The 12,035-nt window shown below is 27.9% G+C and overlaps 1 protein-coding gene across 1 annotated transcript; it reads right to left on the reverse strand.

Annotated features, from left to right (window-relative positions):
* Nucleotides 1-1,185: 1,185 nt before the first annotated feature.
* On the reverse strand, nt 1,186-4,116 carry LOC101255883 (homeobox-leucine zipper protein ATHB-54). Its single transcript, XM_004238716.5, has 3 exons — nt 3,656-4,116; nt 2,705-3,102; nt 1,186-1,924 (listed from the first exon to the last, which is right to left on the reverse strand). Exons 1-3 carry the CDS (start codon nt 3,729-3,731, stop codon nt 1,532-1,534), a joined length of 867 nt encoding a protein of 288 aa, XP_004238764.1. The 5' UTR covers nt 3,732-4,116; the 3' UTR covers nt 1,186-1,531.
* Nucleotides 4,117-12,035: the final 7,919 nt, after the last annotated feature.

Genomic DNA, 12,035 nt, shown 5'->3' on the forward strand with positions numbered 1-12,035 from the left:
AAATTAAATAATATATATATGCTTGGAAGGTTTAGGGAGAAAATAAAATACTAATATTTTCTGTTTCATTGTTTATGAATATAATTTTTTTGTTATAGTTTATTTAATACTGATGTCTTTTTGTAATTATTTTGTATAGTCCAATTGATTTCATTATAATTATAAATTACGAAATAAAATTACATATACAAACACCTATTAAATATTTTCAAATTCAAAAAAATACAATCATTAAAGTGTGTACGTACTTATTCAATATTATATAAATTTAAGCAGATTTAAAAGTGTCTACTTAAATATATATTCAAAATTGAATGTCAGATATAACAGAATTAAACATACATATATACACAAATATGTTATTTAATTTGGTTTCAGCTGATATTTATACATTCAACTTTGGATATGCACAAATAGGTACTTATCCGAATTTGTATAACATCGAACAAGTAGACACAAACGTCGTATGTGACATAATACATGCATCATGACAATCACATAATTATACAAAATTGTGATCTAGGACACCACATAAGACACAAAATAGTCATGTAGAACGAATGTGTCAATTGATTCAGTTTTATACGAGTTTAATTGCGTACTTATCCACACTCAAAGTTAGAAAATATAGAAATTCAACTGAATTAAGTCAAGTTAAAAGATATATTTATGTATTATTCAATTAAATAATATGTCAATTCAAACTACAAATTTTAATAACCCTTTTTAATACATTATCCAAATTTTTTTTTCTAATATCTTTTTTAATCAATAGTCAAACAAGATCATATAAAATGAACTCGATTTATTAGACTAAAAGCAAAAAACTTCTTAAAAACTATACTTTTATTTTTTTATACATGACCAATACCTAATATAATCCAATGGTTTTTCCCATTGTAGAAGGGGTTTATTTTTAGTCCATAGTTTTCTATTCAAAACCCCTTCTTTTCCCACTAGAAGAAAAATGCACATGCTTTTGTTTACTTTTGTACATATACTAGAAAATGACTTGTCATGATATAACCTTTTCTAAACAAGGCCAAAGGATCCAATATAACTTTAATTTTATTTTTTTTAGAAAAAAAAAAGTAGTAAAAACAAACTAAATCACTTGTTGTACCTATGTTTAATTCATCATAATTAACTGAAAAAGAAAGAAGAAAAAAAAAGGCAATAGTACAATTTGTTTTTAAGCTAAAGTAAAAATAAAAAGGCCAATCACAACTTTTTTTTTGGGAACAAAGCTAATAAAAGAGTCTAAAAGACACCTCATATAGTCAAACTAGTAGTACTTAGTAATCCTATGTACAACATATTATTGTTCAAAGAAACTTAGCAAATGCCTTTGGAGTTTGGACAACTAGAGTCGTACGAGATCTATCAGAAATAGTTTCTCTACCTATACAGGATAGAGACAAGACTGTGCGCTTGCTTGTGTACGTGCGTACATATAATTATCTTCAGACTCCACTTGTGGGATTTATACTGATCTAAAGTAGGATCGAGCCAAATCTTGTAACCTAACAACTCAATATTGCCAGAACCAACAAGGTTGATCTTCAATTTGGAAACTCAAATTGCATGAATTCGCTTGAATTTGATCTCCGATTTCGGGGAAATATAGAAAGTTCTTGCTTAGGTTGTCATCTTCATCTCGAGAAAAATCAGATGGCTCTTGTTCAAATACATTTGATGAATGATTCCCATCAGTGTAATGTGGGCTATCTGAATCAATAACATCACTTTTTGCTGATGTTGCATCTTCTTGTTTGCACATTAACTTTGGTACATTTGAGGTAACAACAATTGGAGTTGTTGCTTTTTGAGCCTCTTGTGTGTCTATTGGACTAATTGGTTCACTTTGCTCTGAGTTTTCCTTTCCTTTCTCCCTTATATGCAATTTTTGTGTAAGCAAATGGACCTATTCAACAAAATCAAAGAATATATTAGAAACCCCGCTAAGAAAATGGACGTTATCGGTAACTCAACTCAACCCCAGAAGCTATCTCTAGAGGTGAAGATTGTTGAAACAGACCATTAGGAAGACAACAAGCTATTTCGTTATCTTATAACGCTTAACACGCCTACGAATGAGTCTGGGTCTAATACCATGTTAAGAAAATGAAGGTGAGCCCTAACTTACTCTAATAACTAGCTTCTCGAGCGAGGATTGTTCAAAGACCATTAAGGAGAGAACAAGCTATTCACTCTAACTTTTATCACCCCGGCATGCCTATGGATAAACCATTAATAAGGATGAGTCTGACTCTAATACCAAGTCAAGGAAATGATGTTGAAGCCTAACTTAATCCCAGAAGCTAGCTCTCGAGGTCAAGTTTGTTACCATTAACAAGACAACAAGCTATTTCCTCAACTTTTAACACCCCGACACAACTAGGTTGGACAAATCAAGAACGAGTCCGACTCTAATACCAACTTAAGGAAATGATGTTGAAGCCTAACTTAATCCAATAAGCTAACTCTCGAGGTGATCGGATTGTTTAAAGACCATTAACAAGACAACAATCTATTTCCTCAACTTTTAACACCCCGACACAACTAGGTTGGACAAATCAAAGAACACGAATGAGTCTGACTCTAATACCATGTAAGCGGCAACTACTCATTTCCTCAACGATACATAACAAACCCCTTGGAAGTAACTCTAATGCTAATGAAGAATGAAGTATGATCAAGATACCTCATTTCTCAAATCCTCGTTCTCTTTGAAAAGGGTGTCATAATCAGCTTTAAGCTTATCAAAGCTAGCTTTCAAAGCATCATAATCCTTCTCAAGTACTTTAGTTTTGTATCGAGCGCGCCTATTTTGAAACCAAATAGCAATTTGTCTAGGCTGCAAGCCAAGTTCATTAGCCAATTGAACTTTCCTCTCTGGTTCAAGCTTGTTATCTACCTCAAAACTCTTCTCAAGAAACTGAACTTGATTAGGCAAAAGTCTTCTCTTCTTCTCTGGCTGATGATAACAGCTATCATAATCATCATTGCTAGTTTCTTCTTTGTCAATTCCTGGGAAAAATGACCTCTCTTTAGACACTTCTCCTCGACCAACATCTTCGAAATTAACCATTGATACAGAACCTAAAACAGAGCATTTCAAGAAAAGAACAAGGTCACTAATGTATCAAAACCGTGTAGCGTTCATTTATCAGATGATCACTCAACTAATAGTTATTAACTCAATAACGTAACCTTTCTTATTGATTCCAATTTTTTCAACAAACGAAGTAACTTTCTAAGACAATAAATATTAGTTGAGCGATCATACGAGAATCTATAGCCAACCAAATCAAAGCTATTATACTTCTAAAGTTAAAAAAGACTCAAACTTTAATAAAAAATTGAACAAAACAAGTGCCCAAAATCTACTCATTCAATTGAGCAAAATCTGATCTTTTCAAGAGAAAGTTAAATAATGTTAGTAACAAACCATACACTTGTCATCAAAAATACAACTTTTGAGCTAAAATAAACAAAAAGACTAAGTACTATAACCTTGATATAACATTTAAAGTTCAAAAGACACAATATTTGTATTAAAAATCCACTTAGTAAAAAAGGGTTACGGTCGAAAATTCATAAAATTACATGAAAAAGAACATATTTTTTAGAAGGGTGGAGAAGAATTCTTTACCATGAAAAGATGGGGAAGAATTGGACATCCAGAGACAATGAGAAAGTTTTTCATTAATAACCCTTCCAACTTCCATATTTATTTTACTTTCAACCCTTAAGTTCTCTAAGGTGCAAGAATTGTGAAAACAAAAAAACTATGTGGGGTTTGTTTAAGCAGTGGGAAATGGGGTTTTTTGATTGAATCTTGAAATTTGGAAAATTTTTATGTGATAATTAAGGGGAGAATGAAGAAGGGTCAGTGCCATTATCCAAGAAAAAAAAAAGAGTTAAAAAATTGAGTGAAGAAAATGAGTATGCATAAGTAGATGAAAGAGGAAATAAGTGAAAGAGAAAAGGAGATTCTTCCTTGGGAAGAGGAGATTGATGGGGTTTATAAGCAAGCTAGTTGAAAGGTGGAAGATGGGGCTCATTTTGAATTTCCTATTTTGCCCTTGAATTTTTTTTTTTTTGGTTTCTCACTCGTGTCTCGTATTCATATTTTTATTTTGGGCTTGTAATATAGTGATGGATATTTAAATGTCACGATGTAAATTCACTGGGCCGTGTAAATACCTACTCGAACATCTAGATAGGAGAATACTTATCAAACAAACTTTTAAAGCGGGCAACGGGGGAATAAATAAAAATAAGGAAGCTCTTTAATAATTAAAAGATCTATCTATCTATATATATATATATATATATATATATATATATATATCAAAAATATATTCATTGCATATATACATATCAAAAATATATTCATTACATATGATTGACAACATCTTTCGCTTCACATTATATCTTTCCAACTCCTTTACTCATATAAAATGATACAGATTTAGATATTCAGGATCGATCACAAACACATCATGAAGATCACCTTCATCTAATTTTGGTGCGATCTCTTTACTTTCGGAGGGCTCTAATCTATATTGAGAATTAATAGTTTGTTTATATCATTAGTAAAGCATTCAGGTAGCCTAAGGTCCTGTCCCGATAACCTATTTTCGGTATGTTAAAGGCTTTATAGACAATATTCAGATGAGTTACGACCTTGGTTGTTTTATAAACATATGCATATTACATGCTATGAAGTTATTGCATTGCATGCTCATATTTATAAACTTCCGCATATGTTTTGTAGCCTCCGGACGCTTGAGACTTATGATGGTTCGGAATGTCGGTTACGCATAGAGTATAAGCTCGAGATATGAAAAACTTGACATCAAAACATATAGTTCAAGTGTCTTAGAGAGTCTATGAAGTTGTGTCATTGGCAACTTATTTATGATTGTTAGAGTCCACTTCTACAAATAAGATACTACAAACATTTAAGAAAAGTTTTCCATTTTTGTATTGATACTACTCTTATTATGTACTGGATTCAGATTGTTGATGATGTCTGCCAGTACATGTTGATTGTATAAATGCTACTCTTGCTATGCCACTTGACAAAGTCTGACGCAGGATTCAATAATATTTCATAGGTGAAGACGATGGTAATCTCCAACAAATTTTACTTGTCTCTTCCTTGTGTTGGCGAGAGTTGTTTTTGTTTTCCTATTGTTCATATTCTTAGAAGCTACTGTACTTATTGAGACTAATTCCTATAAAAGGTTTTCATGGCATTCTCAAAAAGCTTTCATTGTATCTTCAAGGATTTTATATTGGAAATTGAGGTTGAGAAGTTTTCGGTCATTATTTTATATTTTGATTTTCTTCCACAATATTTATTTAAAATCGAATGGTAAGAGTTTTCTATCTAAATATTATAGTAGGTATTTGCACGATTCGATCGTGGATAATGGATAGAGAGCTAAAATCTACCAATTTGGTAAGTAATTAATGTAAGACTATAAATATTACACATAAACTTAAACTCTAGGCCATTAATAAAAATTAGCTAAAACAATCGATATTTTTTTGCTAATTTTAATGTATTAACTTGGTGTACGTGTTATACACCTAAATAATTTGTGACTGAATAATAAATTATTATATAAAAGATAATGTTATATGCGTACCTAATACTATATCAAGTATTAAAAAATAACATATATTATTAAGCAATGTATTGAGATATAAATAAGTTCTTTATTTGATGTCATCTATGATAAAAATTGTTTTACTAACAAAGTGTAGATTTGTAAAACGAATTCAGATTAATCAAATTTTAAAGCAGATATTGAGTACGAGAGAAAAAAATAAAAACTAATTTATGATCTAAAATTATGAATGATGTATATAGTCGATTAGGACTTCTCATTATAAAGATAAGGTCAATTGATGTATTAGAACATCGTACGTTAAGTAATTTTTGTTAAACTAATATTCTCTTCAAAATTTCATGTGATGTGACGTATGTATTATTATTTATACAATCTTTATTGCTTTATTTTACTAACATTACGTAACTAGCTATTATTTGTTTATAGATTTTCCAAACTTGTTAGTCAATGAAATCCTTTATTATAAAGTTGATTTTTTTTCTAAGTCGGTATTTTTGAATAAATTTCACTCAAATATGATAATCCGTAAATCACATTAAAAAGGTAAACCGTATTAGGCATTAATATCCTCCAAATACAATATAATTTTAGTGATTCTATTTGAAATTAAAAGTGTTTAATTTGATAAGGTTTGATTCTAACCAAATACTAAGCATTTGTTCTTGTACTTCCTAAAACCCTTAGCTTTTGCCACGAAAAATTGAAAAAAGATCGATCACATTTTGTTTTGTTTGGATCAAATATTCGGTATTTGAAAAAAAAAATCGTTTAATTTGAATTCGTATCGCATAAGACAGCCTTTGCATGCGTACATTCATCATACCCACATACACTACATAAAGAATAACTTTTAGCAACAATAAATAGACACATTAATAAAAAGTACGTGTTAAAGTTATTATCGGCATTAGTTAAATGTCATTAGATCAAATATCGCTAAAGCCTTTAGGGACATATACAAAGAGTGTTAATTGCCGCTAAAAACACATATTTAGCAGCAATTACTAATTAATTGCTGCTAAAGCTCATTTTTTATGTAGTAATACATGTTTCTTTAACTGTGAGTATGAATAAGTATACACTTAAATCTGTATAAAGTTGAATAAGTAGACACAGACATTCTGCATGAAATTTCTTGTGAGAAGTCACGTAAGCAGTGTGTATCTACTTGCATTCGAACTTCATATAAATTTAAGTATCTATTTGTGTACGCCCAAAATTAAAAAGGAACATATATATATATATATTAATTGAACTCAAATTAAAATGTAAATTTATGTGTTATGATAACGAACTTCACCTCAAAAACAAAAATAAAAAATACTTACTATCCGAACAACAACTCACTTTACCGCCCACGCATACATAAAATATCACACATAAAAGTAATTGTGCCAAACAATTATTAGTAAGGAATGAAAGTTCCATATGCCTAAAAAAGAAAATCTCCATAAAAAGCCTAGCTAAAAGTTTAAAAAAATGGTAGGTATGAGAAGGTTCAATAAATTAAATATCCACTAAAACCTTTGGTAAAGAAAAATCCAGCTTTTAAATTCTGAAAATTTTGCTGGCATTTTTGTACTATTATTGAGAAAAAAGAATTAAAAAAAGATTTGCATTCCTTATTCATTGAACTATATACTAAAAAATCATGTCATTCATTGGCTACATTGTGTGGTTGATTTACAATATCTCAATTTGCCCTATATACCATTTTTTAAAAGTTAAAAAGCAAAAAAGTTTGTGCCCTATTGATGAGACTTTCATTTTCCAAAATTGAATACCACAATTTTTAAAATATCTCCCATTCCTTTTTTATTCTTATAAATTTATTACTCCCTCGGGCTCTTTTTATTTGTCTATATTTTCTTTTATATTTATTTCTATTTACTTGTTCATTTTAACAAAATAATAAAGGATAATAATTTTTTTCTAATATGCCCTTATTTAATTTTAGAAAATTTCTAGTATTACTAAGTTATAATACACTTTTGAAACCAAAAAATACATTTATTATAATTGGAGAGTTGCATTTTTAAGTTAAAGATAAAATTGTAACTAACCTATGATTTAATCATTAAAGTCTAGATATGTGTGCCACTTCTAAAGTGGACAAGTAAATAGGGACAGAGGGAATATTATGATTTGAATCATATTGACAGTTGTTCGGGATCAAAATAACAAGGTGTTATATATTTATACGTCTTTCTTATTTTAAAATAAGTAAATTGTTGAGCTAATATATAGTTATTTAAAAAATTAAGATATAAAGTGAATATCATTTTTACTTTGCCCTTTTAGTTATTTTCAAATTATTTTGAAAAATATAAATATTTTAAAGTAAAATTAATAAATAAAAAATATTTAATGAACATATTATATTGTAAGAGAAAAGTAAAAACAAAATAATCAAATCAATCTTTAATAAATAATTCTCTTAAAAGAGATATATAAGTAAATAATTACGATAAATATTTTAAGACAGAGAAAAACACAACTTTTTGGGCACGCAAGATTTTGATATGTACACTGCACGTTACGACCTAACAATTGAAAAGGGAAAAAGTTATAAGCTTTTATAGTTAAATTAATTTGTTATGGTTGTGATTATTATAATTAGAATTAATAAGATAATCTAAAGTTTGTGTGTTTCAATTTTTCTTTTTTCACGAGGTTGAATGTTATAAGCGTACGTGATGCATTGATACACTTAGAGATGATAGTAGAGCGGGATTGATATTATTAAATATAGAATGGAGCAAATTTTTATATGTGTGAACGGAGCGCATATGAAATGGATCTGAATTAAAATCTTTAAGTTGATAACATATACTCGAACTATTTAATTTCATCTTAGAATTTGGGATATAAATTTAAAGTTTTAAAAAACCTTATGGTAGTGTATCACTGTATTTTTGTTATGAATTATGATTTGTTCATTTTGAAAGATTATAATTACTTATTTTTTAAATATAATTTTCATAAAATATGTGATTTTTATGTTAATGGAAAAAGTAAGTTTTGAGATTCAAATTGTATGTCCATACAAAATTTCAATTTTAAATCATGTCCAAACACAGACCCTAATAGGGTTACAAATTTAATTCTATTCCCTTTGTTCATCTTTACTTATCGTCGAGTATTAAACTTGACGCGCCTTTTAAGAACAGTAAATAGAATAACAATCTATATAAAATTTCTCTTTAAATATAATAAATTCAACGCTTTCTAAATATTTTAAAAATTATCATAATTGATATAATAAAAATAACTAATGAATAATTTATTGAATTTCTGAATTGAACAAGTAAAATTAATATATATTTATCAAGTATAGTGACAAATAAAAAAAATTTGGAAAGGAGAAAAGGGTAAATGAGGTAGTAAATATAGATGAAAGAAGAAAACCTTCTATACATATAATCGATTTTATTATTTTCATACTCGTCTAATTAAACATTATATAAATTATGATATCAATTTATTAGTTTAAATCAATCCAAATTACATACATAGTATAATGAGATGTCTGTCTTAGATCAAACGATCCCTTAACGTTATTATCAGATAATTAGATAAAATAAAATTTAAATCATCAAAACTATAAAATGTGTAAAAAAAATTATGATATATAAGAAAATACTCTATTTAAAATAATATTTTTTTTATCAAAAGTTATTAAATTATTAATATTATTTTTTATCGAATCAACTCACTGAATATAAGAAATTGAGATCACATCATGGGTGATAAATATTTGATGAATTTAAGAAACAAACAGACTTTGCCTCCCATATTTGATACCTTTTATTAATTAAAATAGCAGATCTTGTTCTCAATATACTATATACTATAAAATAAATAATAATAAAATTACTCAATTTTATAATCATCTGCCTTTTCTGCTTATTTTTCAGACTCATAATATAACTTGTATAATGATCAGTAACTTGTTGGTATTGGGTTTCTAAACTTTTACAGTGAATCTGTGATCCTTTAATTTCAGGTGTTGTACATTGTTAAAGTCATATATCGATTGTTCTCGATTTATATGATATTTTTATTTTTAAAGATTTATATTATATTAAATTTAAATAATATTTAAAAATAATTTTTTAAATTTTATTGGTACAAGAGAAAAAAGTCAATGTATGTTACACTATTTTTTGAGTGTGTACGTGATAAAATAAAAGTAATTTGTATTGGATAAGTCCGGTATAACGAGCTCGATCATAAGACAAACTTTTTGCTTTCGCTAGTAAGATGTTTCGAACTTGAGACCTCCAACATGCATGGAAGTCCTAAGCTCAAATCATAAGTGACTCCAAAGAGTAAATTGTTTTTATTTAATGACTTCTAAAATTGGTCAAATTGGCTATGATAAATAAAAAATATCACATGAATTAAAAAAAATATATATAATTACATTGTTATTTTTGAGTTTACCCGATGACAGGGACCGAAGGAGATTTCCTCCTAAGCTTTTTCATCGGAAACTTGTGAAAATTCTGACTCCATTACTATCGAGCATATTAGATAGTAGCAAAATATGAACAAGAAATTGGTAAAACTATTTTTCTAACAATAATATATTTAATGAAATTGAAAAGAATAGAGTGTGTGCTGACTTGTTTTTATTACTGCCCTTCATTTCAAAAAGGATGACTTAGTTTGACTTGGAATGAAGTTTAAGAAAAGAAACACGACTTATTAAACTTGTGGTGCTAAATTAAAGTTATATCAAATGTATCAAAATGTCATTTAATCTTGTGGTCTTAAACGTGTCACTGTAGAAAATTAAAGTTAAAAAGTTGCCAAAAAAAGAAAGGGATTATTCTTTGTGAAACAGACTAAAAAAGAAATAGAATCATTCTTTTTTAAACGAAAAAAATATTATTTTTTTGAGATAAAGAGATTGTTTTAAAAAGACCGTCGTAATGTGTAATTAACTAATCCTTGTTAATATAGACATTTGTCTGTGAAAGAATCTTCAGCTAACCTTTTTCATAGAAAAAATTGCTAGATAAAATGTATATAGAAATAAATACATCGTATTTAAAGACAAATAAAATATATCGAAAGGTAACTTTGACAAGATATAGTAATTACTAATTAAAAATATCGATACATCGAATAATTAACACATATACTAGCGTATTTTATGAAAGTTATTCATACTATATTCTCATTGCTATATATAGAGGCCCAATGGCCCAGTTATCAGCAGAAATTGGATCCATGAATTGTGGCCCAATAGCCCAATAGATGATGATCGCTAAAGGAAAAATTATTTGGATGAGTGTCTTTTAATAAGTAATTACAGATCTCAGCGATACTTTTTATTTATTGTCATTTATAGCAATACTATGTTCGATCTGCAATATGTATGAAAATAAATTAAGTATGCAATATATATATGTAATATAACTGTTTTTAAAATATATTATGTTTGGTTGGTAAGAAGTGTATTAAAATGTGTGATTCATCAATAAAACTTGTATTATATGTGAATAATAAATTATTCTTTGTAATATGAATTAGAAGTGTATTATAAATATATTAAAAGTGATCAAGTGAGAAAAAAATTATTAATACAATAAATCATAAATATTTTTTATTTATAGTATATTTATGTAAGTTTCCTATTGCTAAACAGTATTTGTTTATTTAAGGCCTACCTGCAACACTGGGCCATTCTTTCTAGGCCCACTAAGATTCTGATCCAATGATAATTTTTGTGATACATTAATTTTGTACTAAATTTCTTCTAAGATTCTGATACAATGATAATTTTTGTGATACATTTATTTTGTACTAAGTTTCTTTTCGTATTAAATCTTATTGCAAGCTTATCCATAGGAAACAATTAAAAAAAGGGCAACTTTCACATATAGCAAACAAAAAATTCATATTTGTATGCTATAGTAAAGTTTGCATAATTGTGCTCCATAGCAAATATATAATTGTATAAATCGCTATACATATACAACTGTATAATTTGCTGGCCTAAATTGTATAATTCGCTGGCCTCGCTATACATATACAATTGTATGATTCGCTCACGTAAATTGTATAATTCGCTGGCCTATTTCGCTGAAATTGTATAATTCGCTGGCCTATTTCACTACAATTGTATAATTCGTTGGCCTATTTTGCTGCAATATGTTTATAAAATTTGCTTTGCATACAATTGAATCGAAGTAAAATGTTTTTATATTGAATAATTATAAGTGTATAGGAAGAAGACATATGTTTTTCTCTCTTTTTATATAAAAACAGAAACAAATACACTTTTGTTGTATAAAGCGAGAGAGAATTGTATTTCACTGTAATTGTATAATTTGCTGGCCTTTTTCGCTGCAATATTTATATAAATTTGCATTTGTA

The sequence above is a fragment of the Solanum lycopersicum genome, chromosome 5, assembly GCF_036512215.1.
Source record: "Solanum lycopersicum chromosome 5, SLM_r2.1".
Taxonomy (NCBI): domain Eukaryota; kingdom Viridiplantae; phylum Streptophyta; class Magnoliopsida; order Solanales; family Solanaceae; genus Solanum; species Solanum lycopersicum.